This window comes from Amblyomma mixtum, chromosome 1 (genome assembly GCF_055824585.1).
Source record: "Amblyomma mixtum isolate Tamu chromosome 1, ASM5582458v1, whole genome shotgun sequence".
NCBI classification, from domain to species: Eukaryota; Metazoa; Arthropoda; class Arachnida; order Ixodida; family Ixodidae; genus Amblyomma; species Amblyomma mixtum.
This window is the reverse complement of record NC_143012.1, coordinates 165,491,593-165,517,426: the sequence shown is the minus strand read 5'-3', so window position 1 is coordinate 165,517,426 and position 25,834 is coordinate 165,491,593. Positions and strand designations below refer to the sequence as shown.

The 25,834-nt window shown below is 45.4% G+C and overlaps 1 protein-coding gene and 1 long non-coding RNA gene across 2 annotated transcripts in view; one reads left to right on the top strand and one right to left on the bottom strand.

Annotated features, from left to right (window-relative positions):
• The window catches only part of LOC149369670 (alpha-tocopherol transfer protein-like), a 129,048-nt gene that overhangs the window by 19,003 nt on the left and 84,211 nt on the right, over positions 1-25,834 (bottom strand). Inside the window, exon 5 of the mRNA XM_089576102.1 lies at positions 20,890-21,141. Within this exon, the coding sequence (XP_089432228.1) occupies positions 20,890-21,141 (252 nt within the window). The remainder of the gene's footprint in view (positions 1-20,889; positions 21,142-25,834) is intronic.
• LOC149369671 (uncharacterized) lies at positions 6,527-16,162 on the top strand. The gene is made up of 3 exons (XR_016285423.1): positions 6,527-9,067; positions 10,328-10,435; positions 16,036-16,162. It is a non-coding gene; the product is annotated as an uncharacterized LOC149369671 (long non-coding RNA).

The window sequence follows — 25,834 nt, the reverse complement described above, 5'->3', positions numbered from 1 at the left end:
TTTGCGAACACAGTAAAGGCTGCGCAGACCAAACGAAACAATATCGAGTGATCATAAAGAGAGAAACGATGGAAAGGCACGAGAGGATAAAAAAAAATTGCGATTAGTGCGCTTGCAGTCACAGGAAACCTTCAAACAAGCACATGCTCCAAGAGATTACCCAGGGGAATTTGAGTACAACGACTGACCTCATTAAAGACTACTGTGTGCCTAGCACTAGAAAAGCAGATAGAAGGGCAATAAGAGAGTTTTTGTAGCAAGTTGGCTTTTATCATATCACCATAACAGCTGCAAAACGCATTGTGCCCAAAACCTTCTTCAGCACCAGTTTTGGTACTCAGTAACCTCTACACAGAGCAAACGTTCCAGGCAGCAGTCGCTTCGTATTTTTAAGAAGAGGGCTTCATATGCGTATTATGAAAGCAGTGCTCAACATTTGGGGGGATATGAAGCATCTTTATAGTTTAAATCACTGCCATGTGCACGCTGATCATAGTGTTTCTTCACCACGTGCACGAATCATTCTCAAACCATTTCGCTCAGTGCAGCCAACACAAAGCAGCCGAAGCGTTCAATCTCGCAGCAGGTGCCAGGAACATAAAAGAATTCGATTTCGTACAAACTACCATGGTATCAGCCGAAAGTCACATCTGACACCTCTCACACGGGCGTTAGAGACACCTTGCTGGCTGGTATAGGCACTCAGTGGCCACGGCATACCACAGAACAAAAGCGGCTGTAACACCCTATGATTGGATTGTGACGCAAGCAGAACAGTTCTCAGTTTGACATTTTTCTTCGCGAGCTGTGGGCTCTTCGTCTCGAACTACAGACCTTGTTTTCGAACGCAGCAGCGTCAAAACCGTACGACTCCACCTGTGGTTAGCATAGCAAAAACAAACGCGCACACGTAGCCAACGGTAACGTAGCACGTGGGCAAAAAAAATGAGAGAGTTGAGCCCTGTTAGACCGAATGGTCAAGTGATACCTATTAAGGCGGAAGCCTTTAATGCCTCATCGTTGTAAGCAGAAGTTGTCGACAGAAATGTCACGGTTTTCAACTGGTCTAAATGGTCATGACGTCACAGTGCGCGAATTTCAAACGGGGCCAATTGCACTTTGGCTAGTAACCATGCAACCAAATAAAGGGATCGTATAGTGATGCTCCATTTAAGTGGGACTGAGTTTAGTTCATTGCTTAATTAACCAATTAGCCCAGTAAAGCTTTCTAGTCAGACCAGATAAATAAATAAAACCGAGTAGAAATTTTCAAGCGAACGCCGGTCTCCGGAGTGCGAGACAAGCACAGTAACCACTCCGCCATGCCAGCTCGATGGTTTGGAATGAACAAAGGCGCGTCTAGTGAATACGGTGTCTTCGCTCACTGCCATCTTCCTCCCTTCTCTTAAGGCGAGTTTCAGGTGTCCACCGAGATATGCGGGACCGATACATTTCCTTTTCTCAAAAACTAATTTACCGACAAGCAAGACATAGAGCCGAACGGGCGCTGGCGTTATGTGGACTCCCTGGCAGCGTTGCAAGACGCTGTCGCGTTCCACACTCAGAGGCGAAGCTTAACACCGTAACCACACATCAGTGACACTAGCAGCAACACCGCACTTAAGGCTTTCGCCTCTCCGCGCTTTAGGTCAACAAAGCGCCCCCCTGAATTTTTCCTGCTTCTAGTATGACTTTGCTATCTTCATGATTTTTCCTTTGGCTTCTGTTAGACCAAATGGTCAAGTGATACCTATTCCTGGTTCAAGTATGACTTTGCTGTCTTCATGATTTTTCTTTTTGGCTTGACCTGTTGCTTCCGTCTATGTGTAATCGGATTAAGTAATCAGTTCGCAAGTTTTGACCAGTTGTTAAGTTATGCTCCTTATTCGCACCGATTCTGACAAGAAGCATCTTTTGATTCGTGAAATAGTTGCTATGGTTTGAAGTTGGACTATGGTCATCTGTGCAGGGATCATTCACAAGGAAAAAAATAGATGTCACGATCATATTGGGCACATTGAAATTATCTTGGATGTCGATTTTGGTCCAAATCTAAAGGTAAAATTTCGGGAGTGGGCTAAATTTGGAAATGGCCGAAGCTAGGTTTGGAGGTCCCCATTTCATTCAGCTTATTCAAATGAGGTAGGATATTGATTTTGGTCCGATTTCAAGATGAAATTTTGGAGCTTAGGATGGGCCAAATTCGGGGGTGGGGTGTGCCAATGTCGGCAATGGCCAGTGCGAAATTTGGGTACGCCATCGCATTGGCCATAGTGAAAGTATGCTTCGGCATCTGAAGAATCGGCATCTGACGGCATCGAAGGTGTGACTATTCCCGACGATATTCAACGAGTCCTAAGTCTTGTCCCAAAGTGTGCTTTTGAGCCAAGAATGCAACCTCCTGATCTAATTGGTATGGTAAGGCGGGTTGCCCGACGAGCTGAGGAACGGCAGGCCCGTCGATGTGTTTCCGACGGAGTGGATGTTGTGCTCAGCGCTGTGTTTTTTCTCCCTTCCTTATTTGGCTTCCAGCCGTGGCGCTGGTTTGCTAAAATCCGGAGCCCTAGTAGCCGGAAAATTTTTCAAAGCTTTATTTACTACAATACAGACGAGACCACCCTTTAATCAGGTCGAATCAACGTTCGTCAGTGGCGCGCCCGACTCACGACTCAATGGGCAGCGGTTCTATACCCGGCTGGGCCATTTTCCTTTCCAGCGCAATCGCCTTTCTTTCTTGAGTCGCACTGTGCGACCATGGTGGCATGGCGTCGCGACCCTGTAGACTTATGAATGATTGTGTTATGACGGCATCACTGTTGCAATGTGCGATCGTTGTGGGGTGTGTGAATTACCCGCGCGACATCGTGTGGTTGTGGCGTGCCGACCCTCTCGACCGATAAGAATTTTGTGGGGGCAAACGCTGCGATTTTCGCTGAACTGGGCCCTTAACGCTATTGCGTTACAAAGACGAAAAGAACGCCCATGCGATTCATATATGTGTGCGTTTGACCAGCACTGAGAACAGTGTTTTATAAGCACAATTAGCTCAAAATAGTCGCTGGCGCACAACGAATTGTGGCATATAAATGATGTTGTATGGTATTAGGTGGAAGTTACAAAGTAAAATTTCAATGTTTACTTGATTTAAAAATGAAGCGGTATTGCAGTTTGTGAGTGTAAGTTAGTAGAGCTTCATGACATCAACTATTATTTTTGTAGAAGAGCGGTTGAAGAGCGTTAGAAAAGCAATGCTTATCAGCATGTCCGCGAACACAGAGAAGAAAGGCATAAGGTTTCGTGAGTGATAGTAATTTTTTTCTAAAGTATTCAGTTGCTTGTAACTGTTCAGGTGTGAGAAGTTTTATTGAACTGCTGAAGAAATGCGTCCATATTATGATTAATTTGCATAGTCGGCTTTGCTATAGTGGTTCATATATTGTGATCATTGCTTAAGTGTTAGAATCGTCATAGACAAATTAAACATTGCAGGTTTTAATTACTAAGGCGAGTAGTGCACAAGGGAGAATGACATAACTGGGGATTTGAGACAGGTATGAGGCCAAGTATATTTGTACCATGCCTTTGGGCTTTAATAGACTGACCCAGATAAAAAGTGAGAACAAATTCAAGAAACTTTTTCGACCGACTAAAAGATGCTGACAACTCTCAGTCCTTATAGGGGCAGTTAAAATGTCCGTAGAGTCAAAGTTCGCACGAGGAAAACCGGACTGGAGGTGCATAAAGGTGGGAGAAAATCCCAAACGAAAGAACTCTTTTTTTGCGAATCCTGTTCGAACATCCTGCGTCGTCTGACAGTAACGCCATCTGACCGAAAGAAAGTCCCTCATGTTCTTGCTCAACATCAGGAGCGGCGACATAACTACGCCAACTGAACGACAAATACCTCTCCCATGGACCTCTAAACGACTCTGTTCAGCACTAATAGCGATCAGCTTATACCAGAAAACTCATGCGCCCCCCAGACGCTCTGGCACCTCTGTTACTTTTCCCTGCTCAAGAAATTTACTCCGCTGCCTTGAGGGACCCTCCAGCAGTTCGGTAAAAACAGTAATTGTACCAATTACGAGTCGCGGTGGCCCTTCGCTCTACTTTCACCATTGTGGCCGACTAGGTAGTTCTGAACGCAGAAAAGAAAAAAAAAACGTACGTAGAAAAGCAGTCCGCAATAAACAAATACTGGTAAAGATCCTACTTAAGTAAATTGGTCTATGAACCTAGAAATAACAACTAAAATGTTGTCACAATATGACATCACCTATCAACCATGCGACAGTGCAATATGTGCTGCGTCAGTGCAATAAGTAAGGTAAGTGCAAAATGTAAGTTTGTTGGGTGAGTACGCATATCGTATATTATTAATGTGATTTAAGCTATAGTGCTCGAGAAGTGCTTGCGCCTTTAAATACAATAGTATCTACAGTACGCCTGTTACGCAGCTGTCTTCAAAGGCAACAATTAGAATGGACACTGCCATGAATCCATCATGAGTCCTCAACGGAGAGCTAATTGGATATGTGACACCCTTCTGGCTACAGAAAAAAAACGGACTGTTTTCATTAGCTGAGAACTGTGAGAAAGATAGAGCATTCCATTCCGCCCACAACGCTGTGCCTAGCGCTGTCGAAAGTGCACACAAGAGGGTGTGTTAGAATAGGGTGAGCCCATTGGTTAGGACGGTAGGGGCCAGAACTACAGGGCGACAGTGCGCAGGCGGAGAGCGGTAACCCAAGGGACGTTGTTGCAGCCCACGTTGACGTGTTCGGGACCGAAACGACACGACAGGAGACGGAGTAGCGAGAGCTAGAATATGCTGAACAACACCGTAGAGATTTATTTTACAGATATACAGTTCGGCAGCCGCCGCGATGACTAAGTGATTATGGTGCTGGGCGGTTGGCCTGTGAGACGCGGGTTTGATCCCGGCCATGGCGGTCGCATTTCGATGGAAGTGAAATTCTCGCCGCCGTGGTGGCTCAGTGGATATGGTGCTCGGCTGCTGACCCGAAAGACGCGGGTTCTGTCCCGGCCGCGGCGGTTGAATTTCTTTGGAGGAGAAATTCTAGAGGCCCGTGTACTGTGCGATGTCAGTGCACGTTAAAGAACCCCAGGTGGTCGAAATTTCCGGAGCCGTCTAGTACGGCGTCTCTGATAGCCTTAGTCGCTTTGGGAAGTTAAACCCCATAAACTAAACCAAACCAAACCGACGCGAAATTCTAGAGGCCTATGTACTGTGCGATGTCAGTGCACGTTAAAGATCGCCACGTGGTCGAAATTATTCGGAGCCTCTGCCTGAGTCGGTTTAGAGCGTTAAGCCCCCAAAACCGAAACAATATTTAGAGTTCTCTGAAGGCCACGCATAGGATAACCATACGACGGGTGTTATACATTTTCATGTCCCTAGCTCCCTAGCTGGGGAAGGTAGGTACTTGACGAATGTCCATTTCGCCTGCACAGACACGATGCCGGAAACCCACCCAAGACAGGAGGCGGCACCGGGGCCCTCTGGCAGTATTTACGTTGGCGATGATGATGAGGCCACCGTCTCAGCATTTCGATCCGCAACGAAGATCCACCACAGGTTAAAGCTAGCCCCGCCAGAACCACCCTATTGAAAAAACTCTGCGTGAGTTTGCACGAGAACAGTGATTTTTGTACGATCACGTTCATTTTGCACACGAATGCGCAGAAATTGTGCGTTACCTGTACGCATTTGTGCGTCCTGTGTGTACATGATCGCGTACTGTGAGCTGAAAGACGTACACGCACACTCTTTGTGTGTAAAAAATCGTGGACTCTCGTGGACAACTCTCTGTGCGTGGACATCTGCGTGCTGAGAGGGGGCTTGCCGAAGCTGTGCGTGCTTATGTGCACACTGAGCAAGCTCAGTGAGGCTGCGTGTGGCCATGTGTGCGTTTGCTTGCTTAGTAGCAACTTGTCGAGACTGTAAAGGCCCATTTAGGGTGAAAGCAAACAAAGTTCGAGCATTCAGTTAATGATTACTTCTCAATAATGAGCAATAAGCTCACGTTTTGCTGTTTTATAATTTTCGTCTTGGCGTAAGTACCCATTAATCATTTTCAACTTCAGCAAACAAATAACCAAAAAATTATCTTTTAGTGCAAAATGGTTCCCTTCGAAACTGCAGGGACCTGTACATGACAACATGCACACTGAGCAAGAACTTGTCAACATTGCAAGTTCATTATAAAATAATGTAAAAAACAAGCTTCTAACGACTCTTACAGCATCCTTCAGTTCTTCCTTTAACCAATTCTGAAAGTTACAGATATCTTATAGATGCATGATGAAAGCCATCCAGAGCATTTATGTTGTCGCCCGTCATGCAGACAGCCATATTTCGAAATCAGAAGCAACACAACCATTTGTTGCTTGCACTCGAAAGGAGTCAATCAATGGAATAACTCTGAAAGGGCAACAGTGTCTGTTAGGTGCAACAAACAAGCTTGGGGATATAATCAGGTTCAATCAAACATGACATGCAGAAAGCGAATTGTGAGCTGTAACAGGAATGTTACGAGGCAATTTCTAAAACCATTTCCAAAGCAATTTCCAAAGTCATTAGCATAAATTTACATACACGTAAAAAAGCCATGTAAGCCTACATGAAAAGACAGTTTTGAATTCACAGTTGGTGTCAAAAGTTCAGAAATTAGTGCCCTCTCTCAATTTCAGTGACAAATCACAGATCGATTAATTAATTCCCAGTATGGCTCCAGAACAAATCCAATGAATCTCAAATGTGCGAAGTATATATACCACACATGTTGCCTGATTAGCACCAGCATTGCATGATGCATGACGAAGTATCACACTCTTCATTCTTCTTCAATCTGTTTTGAAATTTGCACTACCACAAAGACCATCTGGATGGACTATGATTCCATCATATTGCTGAGAGTCACATTTGGAGACCAAGAGCAACACAACAGTGTGCTGCACATGAGTGGATATAATGCACTGGGACAACTGTGCACAGTAAGGAACGCTTGTAAGGCGTCAGGTATTTGCTTGGGGAATGTAATCAAGTTCAGTCATGTTTCATGTGTAGAAAGGAAGATAAAAGTTGTAGCAGAACTATGAAATCCAACATCCAATACTGAACTTCCCCACGTGATCTACACACACATAAAAAGCACGAAAGGATAAGCTCAGCGGTACTGTTAAGTTTGATGCCCTTTGAGGTTTGACTTGCGCGTCTGTATGCAACCATCAAATACCATCTTGAAGTTACCAGAATGCCCAAAACAACTTTGTTGAACTGTTCTACTCTAAACTGAAATACTTTTCCTTAAAACATTTTTTTTGCAACATGCTGTGTAGCTAATTATAAAATAAAGAAAAGAAGCTGATAAAATTTTCTCATCTCAAACGTACTGATAAGTACACAAATCTGAGTGCTTTCAAGAGAGGTGACGCACCCGGTATTCAGTGTCCAGAAGCATACATAATGCTGCAGAATCCTATAGCAAGAAAATTTCTTTTAGTTGACAAATGGCTATGTCTGGTCACAAAGTCAATACCAAGTAAGGCGCATATCCTAACCTGCAGTTACATGAAGCTGCACGTGCTTCATAGGCTGTAACTCCGCCAATAACTGCTACATATTTCCCACCTCTAGCACGAGTGCGGAATCAATATACAGCATGGAAACAGCAGTTTTGTTGCTTTAGCTTCTTTACTATGCTGTTTAGGCAAGAGACGAGTTGAAATATTTGCATGGGCAGTTCTCGATTGAAGTAACGTAAAAAACATCCGCACTCCTTTCTGCTGAAGCGACTGGTGGACCACTTTTGCATGTCGCATCTCGTATGACTTGCTAAGGGTCCAGACTGACACACGCACTTCGTCAAACCTTCACAGAAAACACTCTTCGCTTTTGCTATAAGCTCCGGCCACAGGCAGTAAGTGTCCCGTCACCGTTCACATCGCAAAAGAAGGCAGCGCTCGCAGGCGGTCAGTTTGAGCTGACAGCGACAGGCGTTGCAGGCACACCGCCGACTAAGTTTCCAAGGAAGCCACACTGTAGAAGGGCGCCGTCTTGTAATCGAAACACACCACAGAAACAATGGCCACTGTCGCTGCTTATGAGCCAGGCATTTTTGCAACGAAGTTAGCAGAGCAATAGGCCGAAAGGTTCGACTCATCAAACGACGGCACCGCACTGCTGACCTCATTATCGTTGTCGACCAGACAACCATAACACATATGCCCCGACGGATCGCTTAATTGGGAGCTGCTACTACTCTTGGATGAGAGCGCGCCCACCGGCAGCACACACCGGTAATCCTTCTTCTTTTGCGATTCCAGCACAGTAACAGCGGCGCACAAGACCGCCCAGCAGCAGCACCAGAAAACAAGCGAAGCTCACGGCGGTGATCTCAGAAACCATGCAGCATGTCGGATAGGCTTTGGATTTGACGCGCTAGACCTTGCCCACTCACGCACGCACGCACGCACGCACGCACGCATGTACCGACACGCATATTCATGCGTCCACGCGTCACAAATTTCTCAAGTTTTTAATGCTAATATGTGCACAAGAACTTAATTATTTTTGTAACGAAAGTTTCATTTGGTTTTAATCCTTTGCTATCGCACTGCCCAAAAGCATAGAGCCCGAAAGAGACGACCTGGAGGAATGCCTGGAGGCGATGCCTTTCTAAACGGGCCGAAGGAAGCCGGAACTGGCCGAAGCGCTAGCCAACGAACGCAGCGTCTGGGGAGGGACAGCATGGCGGACAGCGTTGCTACGTTTGTCGTGGTCGGTCGTGGTCCTCCTTTGTGGTGCCGAGGGCGTGAACCATCGCTGGCATGAGCATTTGTCACTCTTCCGATATGTGATGTGCCGACAGCAGTGAAATTCGCTAAACCTGTGTTTATAGCGTGCGTCAGCGGGCTCGACGGATAGCGCGTCGTCCTTTGCGCGCCTTCACTGGAAACGCTATGCTGACGGCGGGGCTCATTTCCTCCATGGCGGAGCAGCTGGTGGGAGACCACTACCCGAGTGACATCTCGCATCTTGGGGGTAAGTTAATTTTCTTCGAACCTGTTCATTATTTCAAAGCCTTTGCGCACAACTGGCCACGTCAACACAGCTAGTACAGAGACGCGAAGACGCAGTGCCTATCGCGGCAGCACGCAGCGCTGAAAGGTTGTTTGCTGGCGGCACACGGGCATGAATGCGCGTGTAGTGTCAGTGGTCACACGGTCATGGTCAGTATGCCATGCAAATATGCACAGCTGATCCGATCGCGGGGTGCACGATATCGGCGCCGTACTGCCGCCGTACTGCCATTCATCTCTCGCCGAGAATGGAATATGTGCCCGCGAATAGATCTTCGGCCCGGGCTTTGCATTCTCGCCGCATGTTACGCTGTAATTGAAGTAACAGCGCTCGAGCAGTATAACTACGTAGACTGCGATTCAGCTGTATGCCTTAGGATTGAGCTTCCTCCTCTTTCACTTGTATTTCACTTGTACTTTTATAAATTGTGTATTTAAGGTACGAAGCTCCGTATGATCCAGCTGCGTTCGTACTTATAGCCGAGCCAGTGTAGTCGAGCCTTGAATAGCAGAACGGTGAGATAAAAACAAATTGCTCTGAAGTTTTTCGCCTCTATTTTGGCATTCGCTTTTTCATACTTTGGCTCGGAGCTGAAATGGTACAGACAACTGCAAAATGCACACAAGTGCCCTAGCTCCATTTGGCCTAAATCCCGAAGTTGCAGTGAAATTTAAGGGTAATTGAGCCTTTAATATGTACGAAGAATAAACTTAATTGTTTCATGATTATAACCAATGGCGCAAATAAATCTGACTTTGACTTAAATATGCTGAGGTACCTCTCCAATACCTTATTTGATGTTAAAGGAAAAAGTGTGGTTTTTCTGCAATTGGCACTATTAATTCATCATACCTGTGAGAATGTGAAATCAGTGCTAATCATGCCAGATTTCAAATTGAGGGACGCATGCAGAATTTGAAGCAAACCAGCCTTCTACTGAAAATATCGTTCTGCTGTGGTCTGTTCTTTTGAATGGTGGCATGTATTGTAGAAACGATGCTGGATATCGATATGCAAGTGATGTCTCGTCTGAGGCTAGCTTGTGAATGACTGCCGTGGTTATGAATTTCTTGTTGCCTGGCCCACTTCGAAATGTGGTTAAACAGTCGTGTTCCATTCTGCGACCGGCTCCTTTTTGTGCCTTGCATTTTGCCTTACATGCTTGATTCTAGTCCATTTTTTGCACTGTGCTGCTGTTAAATGTGTCTTTTTACCTTGCAGCAAGCTCCACATAGCTTTACCAGCAATGCCTCTTCCAAGCTCTCCAGTATAGCTGTGCCAGCCTTTCACTTGGTGCTAGGATGCCCAGCAAGCAAGCAGGCTTTTGAGGTAAGCACTGAAGACATCTTCCGACACAAGTAGCTTTTATTTTCCTAGTCCACTGCTACTTGTGTGACCCCTCGTTATGTTGATTTTTGCAAGTTAGGTTGCCTATTAAGGGCTCTCTTTTGTTTTTCACCTGCTGCTGTGGCCTACTGCATTGGTGTTCGGCTACTGAGCCCAAAGACGCGGGATTGAATTGTGGTGGCTTCGTTTCGACAAGGCGAAATGCATATTTGCTCGTGTGTTATGCAATGTCAGTGCATGTTAAAGAATCTTTGGTGGTCGAAATTTATGCACAGCCCTCCTCTATGAATGGAGCTATTGTTCAACTTTGAGGCATTAAAAGGACACTGATGGCAAGCTGAAGTTGACCTGTGATGATGAAGTTCCGCATCCTAACCACAAAGACTACACTTTTTCTGAAAGTGGAGCTTTATAAGCCAGAGAAAGCAAAACATACAATTGTCATCAGCACCGGCTGATATCGGAAATAAATTGCGATGCGCTGACTCCGTTTTTTTTGGCACAGATTCCAGAGGCTAGGCTGAACTGCCATTCACCTCAGAACGGTTATCATGGAGTCCTTTGTGTAGACTTCATGAGTTCAAATCGAGTGTCGGGAAAATTTTTAAATGTAATTTTTGCGCCAATCATTGTGTTGATGGCCTTTGCGCTGCTGTTAAAACCCGGGATAGCAGTATGGTATCCCATAAAACTAGGTTCAGGACTTGCAGGAAGTGGTTTATCACATTCCGCTAGCTTGTGCAAGAAACTACTTCAGGGATATGTGCAGGTGTCTTTAATGTGTTCCTGAGTGAGCACTAACTCGTTAGGGGGAAGGCAGCTTCTAATCTGGCACTACAGTGCCAATGTCGTGAGTGTAAATCATAAGATGACCCATCAGTGTGTACGCCTGATTTCTGTGACACTTCAGTGGTGTATAGAAGTGGTAAACAAATCTGTAAGGTATTTGATGCATATCTCCAAGGCAATGGCTGTATGAGTAGTGAAGCCATTAGTCAATCTTCAACGGAAAGAATTTTCTCTTTTAGATGACGTGCTTGTATATCAGTGACAGTTATTTGTTGTCCTGCCTTTCGCTGGTGTGGGTCATGTGTGGCGCATCTTCATGCGAGCCTTCTTTTCCTTCACAAAAAATTCAATTGATAGTCCAACCTGTTTTCTTCTCTTTTCCTGTGTTGCATCTTTTGGCTGGTTTTAAATCTGTAACTGAGCTCAGACCGTGATAACTACAGCCGGAAAACAGGGCTACTGAATGTGAGCTTGGCATACATGCGTACTGTATGTGTGAAAGTGCAGTTTACAATATTCAGAAATGCTTGATAGCCTTACAAGAATCTAAAATTTTGTTGGTATTCCTATTTGTTCTCTGTTCAAGTGTCGAGAGTTTTTCCGCTTCATCGTGTGATTAGAGCCACTTTGGTACTTAAGCTGAAATCTTTTCTTAAGCCTGCATGTTTCTCACTTTTGGGACAGAAATGTGGAGGCTAATTAAAAGAGTTCAGCTTAAAAGAGTATAGACACCTAATCTTGGTGGCATGTTTTCTTCTCTATAATGCTGCGGAAGACACTACTATGCATGAATCACCATCTGGTATTCGCGTGAGACCGCTGAATAATTTATAATCAACTTTTTCTGCCATCCTGTTTCGGTGAACAATTTGACTATGGCTATGACATCAAAGAGAGGTTATAGGTCACGTGAGGCGTGGTAAAACTGCACTTATAATCGCTGCTTCATCATTTTAATTCGCTACAGCGCTGACACCAGCATTCCTTAAGAGCCAGAAGTACCAATTGTATTGCAGTTTTTCATGCCTCACGTGACCAATAACCTCGCTTTGACGTCACAGCCATCATTCAGCTGTCGAAACCGAAACAAATACAGCAGGAGAAAGAAATTTGATTATAAATTATTTAGCGGTCATAGGAGGATGCCATGTGGTAATTCATGTATAATACTTTATGCCTTATTACAAAGAAAAAAACACGTGCCAAACAATAAGGACAGCAAAGTGTGCTATGGAAAGAAAAATGATAAGTCTAACATTACGAGACCAAAAGGGGGCGGAGTGGGTGAGGGAACAAACGCGGGTTAATGACATGCTACTTGAAATTAAGAGGAAGAAATGGGCCTGGGCGGGGCTTGTAATGGGAAGACAACATAACCGCTGGTCCTTAAGGGTAATGGAGTGGATTCCAAAAGAATGCAAGCATAGCAGGGGGCGGCAGAAACTTAGATGGGCGGATGAGGTTAAGAAGTGTACGGGGATATGGTGGCCACACCTAGCAAAGGACAGGGTTAATGTGGAGACATGGGTGAGTCCTTTGCCCTGCAGTGGGCCTAGTCAGGCTGATGATGATGGTATGTGTCGCACCTGCTGCTTCGTGCTATCAGCTGGCCCATGCTTGGCCGACCAGACTAGCCAAATTTGTGATGTGGGTTTTCTATTGCACCTGCATTTGTGTACACAGAGGACTTGAATGGTAGCAGGCGATCCTGTGCATGTGTTCACGCCACAGCACACATGACCCACACTGAAAGCTTCTCTGCCTTTAGTAAGACAGCTGCATCAGTCTGGGGCATAACGTATCCCAGTGCTAGAGTATGAGTAAATTGCTCTCGAATCTTAATCTGGTATCAGGTAGCATAGCGCAAAAGAAGGCTAGCGCGGCTGCCTAATATTCTCTTGGGCAGCTGTGTTGGATTTTCAGTGCCTGTTAGTGTAATCCGTGAAAGTTCACTGTAAACCATTCGTTTCGATGTAAATTAGGAAGTCCTTAGAGCCCTGTACTTTTTAATGATAACAAGGTAATGCAGTAATTCAATTGTACCTGTTCTCTTTCAACACAGTAAAGTGCTGCTGGGTCGAGTTCACAGTTTTATTTTGTAGGTGTGCTCAGGCTGTCATCATCATCATCAGCAGCAGCAGCAGCCTGACTACACGCACTGCAGGGCAAAACCTCTCCCATGTCTCTCCAATTAACCCTGTCCTCTGCCAATTGTGGCCACCGTATCCCCGCAAACTTCTTAATCTCATCCGCCCACCTAATTTTCTGCCGCCCCCTGCTACATTTACCTTCTCATGGAATCCACTCTGTTAACCTCAAGGACCAGCGGTTGTCTTGCCTTCGCCTTACATTCCCTGCCCGAGCCCATTTCTTCCTTTTGATTTCAAATAGGATTTCATTAACCCGCGTTTTTTCCCTCACCCACTCCGCCCGCTTCCGATCTCTTAACGTTAGACCTATCATTTTTCTTTCCATAGCTCGCTGCGTTGTCCTTGAATTAAGCTGAACCCTCATTGTTAGCCTCCACATTTCTGCCCCATAGGTGAGTACCAGTAAGATACAGCTGTGTTAGACTTTTCTCTTGGGGGATATTGGCAACTGGCTTTCACGATCTGAGAGAACCTGCCATATGCGCTCCAGCCCGTTCTTATTCTTCTAGTTATTTCCCTCTCATGATCCGGATCAGCGGTCACTACCTGCACTAAGTATACATATCCTCTTACTACTTCTAGCACCTCGCTACCAATTGTGAACTGCTGTTCCCTTGCTAGGCTGTTGAGCATTACTTTGGTTTTCTGCGTGTTCATTTCTAGCCCCACAATTCTGCTCTGCCTGTCTAACTCATTCATCATGCTTTGCAGTTCATATCCTGAGTGGCTTAGCCAGGCAATGCCATCAGGGAATCTCAAATTACTTAGGTATTCTCCAGTAACTCTTCTCCCCAACTGTTCCCATTTCAGGCCCCGGAATACCTCCTGTAAACAGGCAGTGAATAGCATTGGTGAAATCGTGTCTCCCTGCCTGACACCTTGCCTTATTGGAATTTTATTGCTGACCTTATGGAGAATATGGTAGCGGTGCAGTCGTTATAAATATCTTCCAATATTTTCACATAACACTCTTCTACACCCTGATTCCACAATGCCTGCATGACAGCTGTGGTTCCACCGAGTCAATTGCTGTCTGGTAGTCAATGAAGGCTATATATTGGGGTTGGTTGTATTCTGCCCATTTCTCTATCACCTGATTGATTGCATGAATGTGGTCTCTCGTTGAGTATCCTTTATGAAAGCCTGCCTGATCATTTGATTGATTGAATTCGAAGGTTGTCCTGAGTCTATTAGTGATTACCTTAGTAAATACCTTGTAGACAATGGATAGTAAGCTGATCGGTCTGTAAATCTTCAAGTCCTTGACATCTTCTTTCTTATGAATTAAAATAATGTTCGCATTCTTTCAAGCTCCTGATACGCTCGTGGTCACGAGGCAAGCGTATGCAGGGTGGCTAGTTTCTCTAGCATAATCTCTCCTCCATCCTTCAACAAATCTGCTGTTACCTGATCCTCACCAGCTGCTTTACCCCTTTGCATTGCTCCTGAGGCTTTCTTTACTTCCTCCCTCGTTACTGGCTGGTGTCCCATTGCTGTGCTCTACTGCCTCTCTCTGTAACCTTCTGATTACATTCACTACTGTAGAGATTTGTGTAGAACTCTTCGGCTACTTTAACTATCTTATCCATATTGCTTATGACATTGCCCTCTTTGTCTTTCAGCGCATACATCTGGTTTTTACCAGTGATTAGTTTTCTCTTCACTGATTTTAGGCTACCTCCATGCTTTAGAGCATGCTAGGTTTTCTCCATGTTAAACTTTCTTATGTTGGCTACCTTGCACTTATAATTAACTTCGATAGCTCTCCTAGTCCTATTCTATCTCTGAAGTTAGACGTCCTGATGCTTTGGCGTTTCTTCATCAGATCTTTCGTCTCCTGAGATAGCTTGCAGGTATCCTCTCGAATGATCTGACCACATACTTCTGCAGCATGCTGCAATGAATTTAAATATGTATTTAAAGATAACAGTTAAGGTGGGAGATTGAGCTTTGAGATTTGCACTTCAACTCGGGAGTTATGCCGCTGCTACACAGAATACTTGATCGCCGTAGAGATATTTCATCATCTCGCACCAAACTGCTGTGGAGCCACTGTCACAGTTGATAATTTTGCTGGGAAGCTGTTGTAGCACTCACGCAGTTTTGAAAAGGTGGTATTCATTGTTTTTGTGCTATTGGCAACAGTGATAATCCGCTTGCTGCAGTGTTTTGTGGCCAGCCTTCTTTTTTTTCAGTGAAATAAGTTGTACATTTCATGTTGAGTATTCTTTCAGCGATTAAATTGCTTTGATTTTATTCCTTAGTGTAAGTTGCGAGTGCTCCATGTCTGAGTGCAAATTTCTACCACTGAAAAGCCTTCAAAATCTTGATAGATGTCCACACTGTTCTAGGGACTCTGTGGCTATTGGAAATGCCCATTTAGCTGCATTCAAGTGCCACTGAGTTGATGGCCATTTGAAAGCCTTCAAAATGCCTGTGTGACACGGTTATTAGATTTTGTGCAGGTTTGATGCTGAGCAGCCTGCGTGCTTGAGTCGGGTTTTCCAATGTCTGTATTTCAAACCTGATACTTTTCGAAATCATCATTAGTTCATTAATGGAAGAACTACTTGTGCCCTTTTCTGGAATTTCGAGAAAACAAATTAACTGAATTTTTTTGCATATACTGCTACCTTTTTGCAGGTGCTGCATAGTGAGAACCTGGATCAAGACGCCAACCTGCTGGACTTGGAGAAGCTGAAGAAATTGTTTAGCCACTGTGTGGCACCCGTCATGAGGGATGTGGCATTAATAAAGCCAGTTAAGGTGACCTTATCTATGTCCTTTTGCAAGCATGCTACACACATGAGAGTCATCCCACGAACATTGCTGCAAAGCTTGTTATCTCACAACATGCATGCTGAATGAGGCAGTGACAGACAGGTGAGGAGGCCTTTAGGTAGGGCATTGGCGTAACGTGTTGAGCAGTGATGTAGGAGCCTTGCAGCCATGCAAGGTATTATCGGTATCATGATGGTAACTCCATTTGACACTGTCTAGTGCTCTGTGAGCCAGACAAGGCTCTTGAACATTCTGGGACTCACCCTTGGCTCTCGGACATTCTGGAAGCCCCACCCGGCTTGCGCATATCACGCGAGGATGTCTCCTGCTGTACGAGCCTTACGCGGCTTGCGCACTTTATGTGACAGATGTGTCGCATTTGCGAGCTTGCTCGGCTTGCGCAAATTCTGTGAAATATGTCTCGCGTTCTGCGACCTCGCTCAATCGTCACAATGTGCGTGGCAATAAACACGCAAAGATAGGCACGCAGAATCCACGTTCAGTATTTTCAATAGGGCAGGTTCTCACCATGGTCAACATGAAGCCTACTTCCAAGAATGGTCACCGCTTCCGAAGGACTCGTCGCCTTCCATCCGCTGTGATCTTTGTATAAGACAGTTTCTTCCCCCTGCCGCCTCTCTTCTCAGCACAGGGATGATTGGGGAATTAGTTTCCCCTGCCGCCGTCCACATGTCCGGCTGACTCCGCCTTGCGCTATTGTGAGCGCCCCGTCGAAGTGGCTTGCAGGCGAGGTACTGGCCGTTATTCCCCGCGACCAATGTGAGACGCTGTCGGTGCCGCCGCAGCTTGTCGACAGCCGACCGCTAGTCGCCGCGTGGATGGCGGCTTTGTTGACCTCCCACGGATCCCGCGTGCTGTAGCCCACGTTGCTAGCAGTGGTATCGCAGCAGAGTTAGCGTTCTGTGCATGCGCACAGAAGACCCGTTACGCCCAAATAACTCTAACGAATAAGGACACTCAATGCTAAGATTCTCTATTCTCCCGTCTGGCAGCGTTAGAGCGGTGCCGTTTTGCGCCCAGGCGCAGCCCACTGCTATAAAGGGCGCTCAAGGTAAGTGGTACAAATATGGATGCAAGCGTACAGAACAGCACCAACTTGTGACGTCACCAAGATAGAGGGTGGTGCTGCTGGGCAACAAGTAAGGTTAGAACCCTGCATCCAAAACTTTTCAAACTAGCTTTCTGATTTCACAGTGCGTCTATGATGCCCTTTCGTGAAAAACAACAAAGTCTGTCCTAGAACTTATTGTGAACTTATGGAATGCCGTTTCCGAGAGAAAACATCGTGTTATGCGCACACGGGGGATTCCCGGCTGTGGGTACGGGGCGGGAGCGCGGCTCACATCAACACATGCACGCAAAAGTTACGTAATGATTTGTTCTCGTTACAGAATATAAACGGAGACCACTGTTTGTTAACAACGGCTGCTTGTGCGGCGAGTGCTTTGAAGAAGAGCGTTACAGTAACATGGTACGTCATTTCGAAGTTAACTCCTTAAAATGCTACGATACATATGCGTTGTGAAGCCGCAGGCACCCCTGAAAGACGTTCTATCAGCTACGTGTTTCGGAGAATCGCGCAATTTTCCTGTGTATTCTTACATTTCTGGCCTGCATGCTACATTCCTTCGCAAACACTACCGCTGAAACGATAGCAAGGTTTGCATGGATGAAAGCCTCACACTGCGCAATAAATGAACGACACACGCAAGAAGACTACTAGCCCCGTGATTATACAGGTGGCGCTGGCGGACACCGGGGGCTAAAGTCCCTTTGCAGGACGCGGCCGGGAGTTCCAGCTTGTGGCGCCGTCTGCTACGCTGCGTGGTTCTCTCTAGTGATCTTGCCGTTTGAACGACACTACTAGAGAGCAAATGCAGCGCACAGGGCAGCATGCTGGACTACTCTAGAACCTTGCGCGATTCGGAGAGTCACATAGCGGATATATGCCCGGCTTCACAATACACATTTAATGTGGTGTTTTAAAAAGATAGCTTCGAAATGACGCAGCGCACTTTCTCACATACTTATTCAAAGCACTTGCCAACTTTCAACCAACATGCGCCTCCATGGTATACTCTGTGAAACGTGAAAAATATTCCTGATAGCTTTTCTCACATGTGTTTTAATCGGCCGTGCTCATGTTCCGTACATCCAGCCTGGAATCATCCCCCACGATCAATGTAACCTGGTGTTTTAAAATTGCATCATCTTCGAAACGACGTTTCATACTCTCACAATTGGCTGTAGCATGAACTTGGTGATTCTTCAGGGAAAGACTACATCATAGCTACGCTGTGAAATCAGAAAACTACTTCGTAAAATTTTTCTTCGATGTATTCCTAATGGAGCTAAACATTACTTTTCACCCCCCTTTCTGCTCCGGCGTCCGCCAGCGCCGGCTATTTTTGCAAGCAAGGTGTTGCTCTATAGATGATATGTCGTTGAGCAAAAGTGAAGCAGTGAGGAAAAAGAAGGGGCTATTGAATTCGTCCTTGAAACAAGTCGCAGAGCCGCTTGGAATGTGGTAGCCTGTGGCCTGTGGTACCAGGAACTCCCTACTTGCGGCACGTGAGAAGTATTTCGGGGACAAAAGAATAGGCATCAGCTTGCTGCAATTCGTTCGACTCAACCGCACTGGTAGGGAGCCTGAGATGTTGAGAATACTAGTTTCTGAAATGTCCTCCACTAGGAACCTTTTGTGTTGATCTTGCTTAACAAAGTTTAAAAAATACATAAAGCGTCAAAGTTAACCATTACCACGTCACAATATGACACAGCGTGGTATCTGCAGCTGTCTGAAAAACACGTACAGTGAACGGGGTTGGGCGCGTCTGTGGCTTTGTGTCATTGTTGGCCGAACTCGTCACCTTCCAGAGTTAAATCGTTGCGCCTTTACGGAATGACGAAGTGAGAGGTAGGCTTTTGTTTAAACAATAGCTAGCGATGGCATCCCACCCAAGATAGAGGAACCGTGTCAGTGGAAGGCTGACGACGATAGAGCTGAAGACATTGCTTCTGCTTGTTTCTGACACCACAGCAATATGCCCTAGCCGCAGTGCGACGTGTTCGTATCGTAGAGCGCCTGAGTGTTTTCTGTATTTTCTTGAATAGTCAGAGCATAAATCTGTCAATTAATTGCTCTTAGAAAAATTCATCATTTGCGTCTTTCCGGCAGTATGGCTATCAATCGGCAAAAGACGCATTTATCCTTGCCAAAAGTGACTTTAAAACAACTCCCCGGCAGTCGATTCAAACTCGTGATGTCCTTGCAGAGAAAACAGGTTGCCACAGTTTTCAAAATTTGTGGCGGTGTATCGTGGCCTGTGGAATTCGCGCAAAAAATATGATATCGACACACTCATTCTACTGTGACAAATCGGCCAGTCATATCGACACCTGTATTTAGTTTTCATTTTTCTTTCGCATTTTCCAGCTTGCAGCATCCCTGTTTTCGATGGTAGTGACACCTTTGAGATTGGAACGCAGTACTCTATAGATACAGGACAAATCCTATTTCTCCTCAGAAGCCCTTCAACTCTCTGCAGCGCCCAACCTTGACAAGTGAGCATTGATTGGAATGTCAGCGTGAAAGTACTATTGCCATGGGTTAATCCCGTGCAACATCTCGGGATGTTTATGTGGTTGCGGTGTTTGTGGGTTTGCGCCAGGGAAAAGTAATAAATAAAAAGCAATGAAATAAACATCCACGCCTGGGATTTTTATCCCGTGGCGGCGCGAACAGGTCCGCTTCCTAGGCCACTGCGCGAGAGCACTAGGCTATTGCCGCGTTTTTTCTTTTTTGTTATTGCCACCAGGCTAACGTCGCAGCCGAACACGCCATGTGCTAAACTCAACACACTTTGGCGCTGTGCATTGGACATCGTCACCCACTAGTGCTAATACAACTATTAAACTAATATCCGTATTTTGGCGGTAGTGACAGACAGAAGTGCGCTACATGTGATGGCGTGGACGACGTTGCACAGAAACACGGCACTAGAGCAATACGCGTTAGCGGTGACAACTTTGCTGCAAACGACGTAGGCCCTCGTCGGGGCGCGCGAGCGCCCAACTGCAGGCACAAATAAAGTTTGCTCCAATCCAATCCAATTGCTGCAAAAACGCGGCACTGTTGCCACCGGCGTGCGTTAGGTAAATTCGAATTGACAATGAATAAGTTTAAGACGCTCATAACTAGCTCCCTGCGCCAGTGGAAACCTAAATCGCGCTTTCAGCTACGTGCCGGTGGTGGCCACCTTCAAAAAGAACTTTGCTTTCGCACAGTATTTCTTGCTTAGCAATCTGCTTCTAGAAATTTTATTTCAGGGAGTTGGATCATTATCGGTTGAAAATTAAACGCGCATAGGACAAGCCGTATCACGCCTTTCCCGCAGAACAGTGAAATTGTTTGAAGCATGAAAATCTTTTAACTTCCCTTCTGGGCATACTTAGGCGAACATGCCGTAATGCGCTTAGGCCGTAATGCGCTCCCTGGATGGCAGTCAGGCGGGCTCCTAGTTATCGCGGCGACACAGGCGTGAGCGAGTCATTGGAAAAGGAAAGAGAACCTGCGTGCTCCCAGCAGCTAGCCAGGTAGAAATAGCGTTTCCACTTGCGTTCTTGCGGAACAGGAAAAATATTAGTTTGTCTTGCCGTTAAAGACGTGCACATCAATTCAAATCATCGTCTTACCAATTCGAAGCAATACTGCTGGTCTGCCTTCGGCGTCTCTCTCGCGAGACACTGTTACCAGTCGATGGCGGCGACAGGTGTTGTCGAAAGGAATGTGACTCGGACTGAGGGCGTCGAACATGTCCGCATTGTCTCGTGCCACCTTAGAGATGACCTTTACTGTTTTGAAAGCAGACTCAACCTTGTGCTGCCGGGCTCGTAGAAGAATTGTTAGTAGTTCTTCGTCCGTGGAGAAGGAGATTGAAGTGTCACCTGACAGAAAGAAGCCCGTATAAGAAAACAGCAATTATTACACGCGTCTTACTGCCGCCATACTGCTGACATGCACTCATGCATCGCATTACCCGGCACGTCGTCGCTATTTTGGGTTAAGGTTTGGCACTTCTGCACCCCCGGACAAGGGCCGTGTTAACGCGTCACACCACTTGTAAGTCACTTCCGAACTTGTAACATCAAAGAGAAAATATTTTCTTTAATATCACATAGGGGCAGCCTAACGACTACAGAGGTAGATTAGGTAGACGCAGTATTTTCAAAGCACCCCCTTTTCTTTTCTTCTTTTTTAACCCCATTAGTCGGGTCCGGCATTGATAATCAAGTTGACAAGCGGCGTAGCCAAGCGGTTGTCAGACCTCATCTCACAGGACGCAGCTGCCAGTTATGTAGGTAAAAAGGAAAAAGAAATACACAGCTTGCAGCATAGGGTTAAGTTGTCAACCATCTGTGATTAGAGACAAGTTAAGCTGAGTACTAGGTCTGTGTACTCAAACAGGTGAGCATTCAACCCTGCCTCTTTCTGATCACCGAAGCTGCCAGGCTGTAGCTGATAACAAAAGAAAGTTCAGCTCGGGCTTTGCACATGACAGCGAGTGACGGAAAGGAAAAAGATTGTTCGTAGTTGGACAGTTGAGAGAGGGAAATAAGGCAACGTGAATAAAGCTTCTATACGAGCTAATATTCTACCTGAAATATAAAAGAGGAAGTTGACGGACGTGAAGAGGTAGTCAGGTGCTCAGAACTGGTATAAACGCTTGTGAGAACGAGTGCCGAAGTGCAGGAAAACGCTGTAGGGAGCACCTGACAGTGAAGCTGCGAGGTTTAAGAAGGTGCGAGCTTAGAGCGGTAGCCCTTTGCTGAAAACGGGTGTGTTTGGAAACTAGTGAGACATTATTTTGTTTTGCATTATAAGTGGTCCCGCGGATGCTGATGAAAGTAAATATCACACATTATATCCAGTAGAAAAAAAAACATATTACATGAGGCAAATCAGGCAGCACCTTGAAATTACCAGAAAGAGTAAACAAAGGCTTTTTTTTTTCAAAAGCGGCACAACGACTCCAAGAGAAAAATTTTCAACGGCACTAAGAATATATGGCATGCAAAGATGTGCGCACCCTGCTAAGGACCGCCGTACGGCTACAAAGGTATGCTATTAGCTCCAGGAAATCTTCATTGCCGGCTAAAATTTGTGAAAGTCAAGGGTTTGAACCGAGGACTACTGCTTTATTGACGAAGTAGCTATATGAATTGTTCTGATGGTAACTGCTTGCTTTCTCGAAGAGCTATTGGACTGTGGGCAAGTCCCTTAGTGCCTTAAGACATCAGGGCCTATTCGCTTTGTTGATAAATAATGCGTCGCCTTGACAAATGCTGGTCATCCTGAGTAGCTTAATTAGTGGAATATGGTGATAATACCTTTCGTTTAGGTTAGACAAGGGTGCTTCTTTGCAAAGTTTTAGCAGAGCGCTAAATACACCCCCTGCTGTGTTTAGCCGGCGAGTGGGAGCTTTACTGCGCATGCGCAAAATGCTCAGGCGGGAACGCAGAGCGACCCTGGTCAGCCCAACAGATCAGAATGGCAGCCACCGTTTCATACTTTCATCATATAGTCGCGTTCAATAATAACATTTAGACTATTCATTTTTACATGGCATAAAATATACATAAACAAAAAAATTGTTCAGCGTGGCGGTAAAGTGTGCTTTTGATTACTGTAGCTCCTGGCTTTAAAACAAAAGGACGCCCGCAGGAAACTCCTCTTTCTCCATTTAGCTAAGTTATGAGAGAGAGAGAGACTCTTTAATGAAATGCAGAGAATTTAGCCGGCGTTTAAAAATCGCTGGCATGCTACTCTGCGTAGGAAGGGGAATTTGGGAGAGAAAGACAGAAGGAGAGCAGCGTGGAAGAGGTAAAAAAAAAACCCCGAAGATAAAATGCGGCCATGAAATGGGTACTAAGGATGCAATGGCGAGTATTGATGTAACCTATGGAATGATGGAGTGTTTCCTACCGAACCGAAGCACTTAGGTGCTTCGGTTCGGTAGGAAACACTTTTTAATAATAACCGGAAATAAATGGAAATAAATTTTTCACGTTATAATTATAGAATATTATAGTCTTTGTTGTTCTTTAATTAACCTATTTATTTTTATAGCGCAGCCGCCCAGTCCTCATAAGCTCTCTAACATTGAATATTGTCCGTGGTCTTTCTTACGTCCCTGTGTTTGCCGTGCTTTGCGTTTGCTATAAATCACCAACTAGCCCCACCCATATCTTATGAACATATACTTTGAGGGCCCCTTTTCAATGCAGCAATTAGAACCGAATTCACAATTACGCATAAAATCAAAGCTAGTTATGGTACAACCCCATAGTATTGTTTGACTGGCAGTCTAGGCACTTGGCTGCCTGAGGAGTGACTTCTTGTAGGAAGAAAAATTGGCAATGGCTTAGTTCATCCCTTTCTCATTTCACCCACTGCTGTGGCTCAGAGGTTATGGCACTCGGCTGCTGACCCGAAAGACGCGGGTTCGATCCCGGCCGCGGCGGTTGAATTTTGATGGAGGCGAAAGTCAAGAGGCCCGTGTAATGTGCGATGTCTGTGCACATTAAAAAACACCAGGTGGTCGAAATTTCCGGAACCCATCGCCACGACGTTCCTCATAGCCTGAGTCACTTTGGGATGTTAAACCGCCATAAAAAGCATTTCTTCTTTCACTCCTTGTTTTAACACTTTAGCCCTTCCCTCCTTTAGCCCTTCACTATGTTCCTGGTTCTTCAGCAGCACAGTTGGGAAAAGGTGAAGGGGTAAAGCAGAGAAGGAACACCGGGGACATGGTGAACAATTCATTTTGCTTTCCACTTCAGGTTACGGCCTTCTTGTTTTGATGCCAGCTTATCCAGCGCCGGGTTCACGGTGACCGAGCATCTCGAGGCTGCCTGCAATCTTGACTTGGACCTGTAAAACTTACACGTCGTGTACACTTTTTCCCAGACCACCAATCCATCCGCTTCGTCTTGACACATGAGGTCATTGCACTCATCGACGACGCCATTCCACGTCACTGCGCCGCTTTAAAAGAGTTGACGTGGCCCTTTTTTGGCAATGGCCATTGCAGCAGCACAATCTGCAACATGCTGAAAAATCCAGTTTGGTTCGCGCTAGGTCAGGTATTATTTGCCTTCTAAATGCTTGCGCACTAGTGAGGGTTGTTAGCTGCTGCTGCCCACCCCATTGTGTGTCAAGTGTATTGTCAGCTGCGTACTATTTTCCCAGGGATTTTTTTCTCTGCGGAGATATAATATACTAAAACCGTGGGCAAACTGAGCAGCAAATAGAAGAACGGAAGATTGGGCGAGTTGGTGTTCCATGGCGAAAGTACATATAAACAGCGCTAAACGACAGGACGAAATAGAGGAGTAGACAAACACGGCGCTGAGTAGCAAATGTTGGATGAACTGCTGGCTGGCCAGCACAAAATGCAGTCCGCAGTTGAGGAGATCAAAAAGTACTAGATAAACACGGAAAAAATAATTTCGACCCTGACAAGCAGAATGGAATTTCTTAAGAAGCAGCTATCACCCTTGGCTGCGCTGGACAGCAGAGTAAATGACTTTGAGGCAACCGTACCTGAATTGAACGAAGAACTTACCTCGCAAATCGAAAACATTGATTATCTTGAAAACAGGAGGAGAAAAATTTGATTGTTTTTCGGAAATTGATATTGAGACTACCCAGAAGCTTGAAAAGTTAGTAAAGGTAGAAGTTGCTACACGTAAATTGCATATAAATACTACTAGTTTCGAAAGGATTTACGAGCAAGGTGGAAATATCGAAAATGGCAGACGTCCTGTTATAAAATTCCTTGGACTACCGTCATAATGCATCCGTACTGAAGGCATGTAACCTATTGGTAGACAGGAAATATTCTGTGTCTGAAGGTTTCTTTTTAAGCATACGTGAAAGACACAAACCGTTATGAAAAAACGCAGTGCAGGAAATGACGACTGGTGCGAAAGCTAAGCTAATATATCGTAAGTTAAGCGTTGATAGCGTCATGTATGCATGGGATGAAGAAAATAGTTGTCGGTATCGTCTCAATATTAAAAAACTAAATGGACATCGCAGTACTAACAGTCACTCGTTTAAGATTAAGAACGTTAACTGTCAGAGTATACTTAATAGGATAATCTGAATGTGAGCTGGTTGGTTCATATACTGCACTTAAAACAGCAGCCAATGAGAGACAACACACAACAAGGAGACTCGACACGGGGCTGACTGACAAAGAACTGATCTTTATTTGGGCGCACAGAAGAATATATAGGCGAAAAGCGGTGACCTAAAAGGGAGGAGAACGGGAAACAAAAACACTGTGCAGTTGCGATGAAACAGAAAGGTGAAAGTGAGCGGGTAAAAGTGGAGTAACAAGGAAAAACACGTGCAAAAGTGTTAGGTGTAAACCGCCAACCCGGAAGAAATATTAGAAGTGGTACAAAAAACAAAACCAAAGTAAGAAACCACGTGGCTAAGAAAAGCGGCGAAGAACACAAGAACCATCCTCTGTCATAAAGTGGACCTTTTAAACTGATAAAACTGCCCAAGGTAGCTTTTTTTGCCGCTTTCGGTGGGGGCTACGGATGAAGTATTGGTTGAAGATTTAAG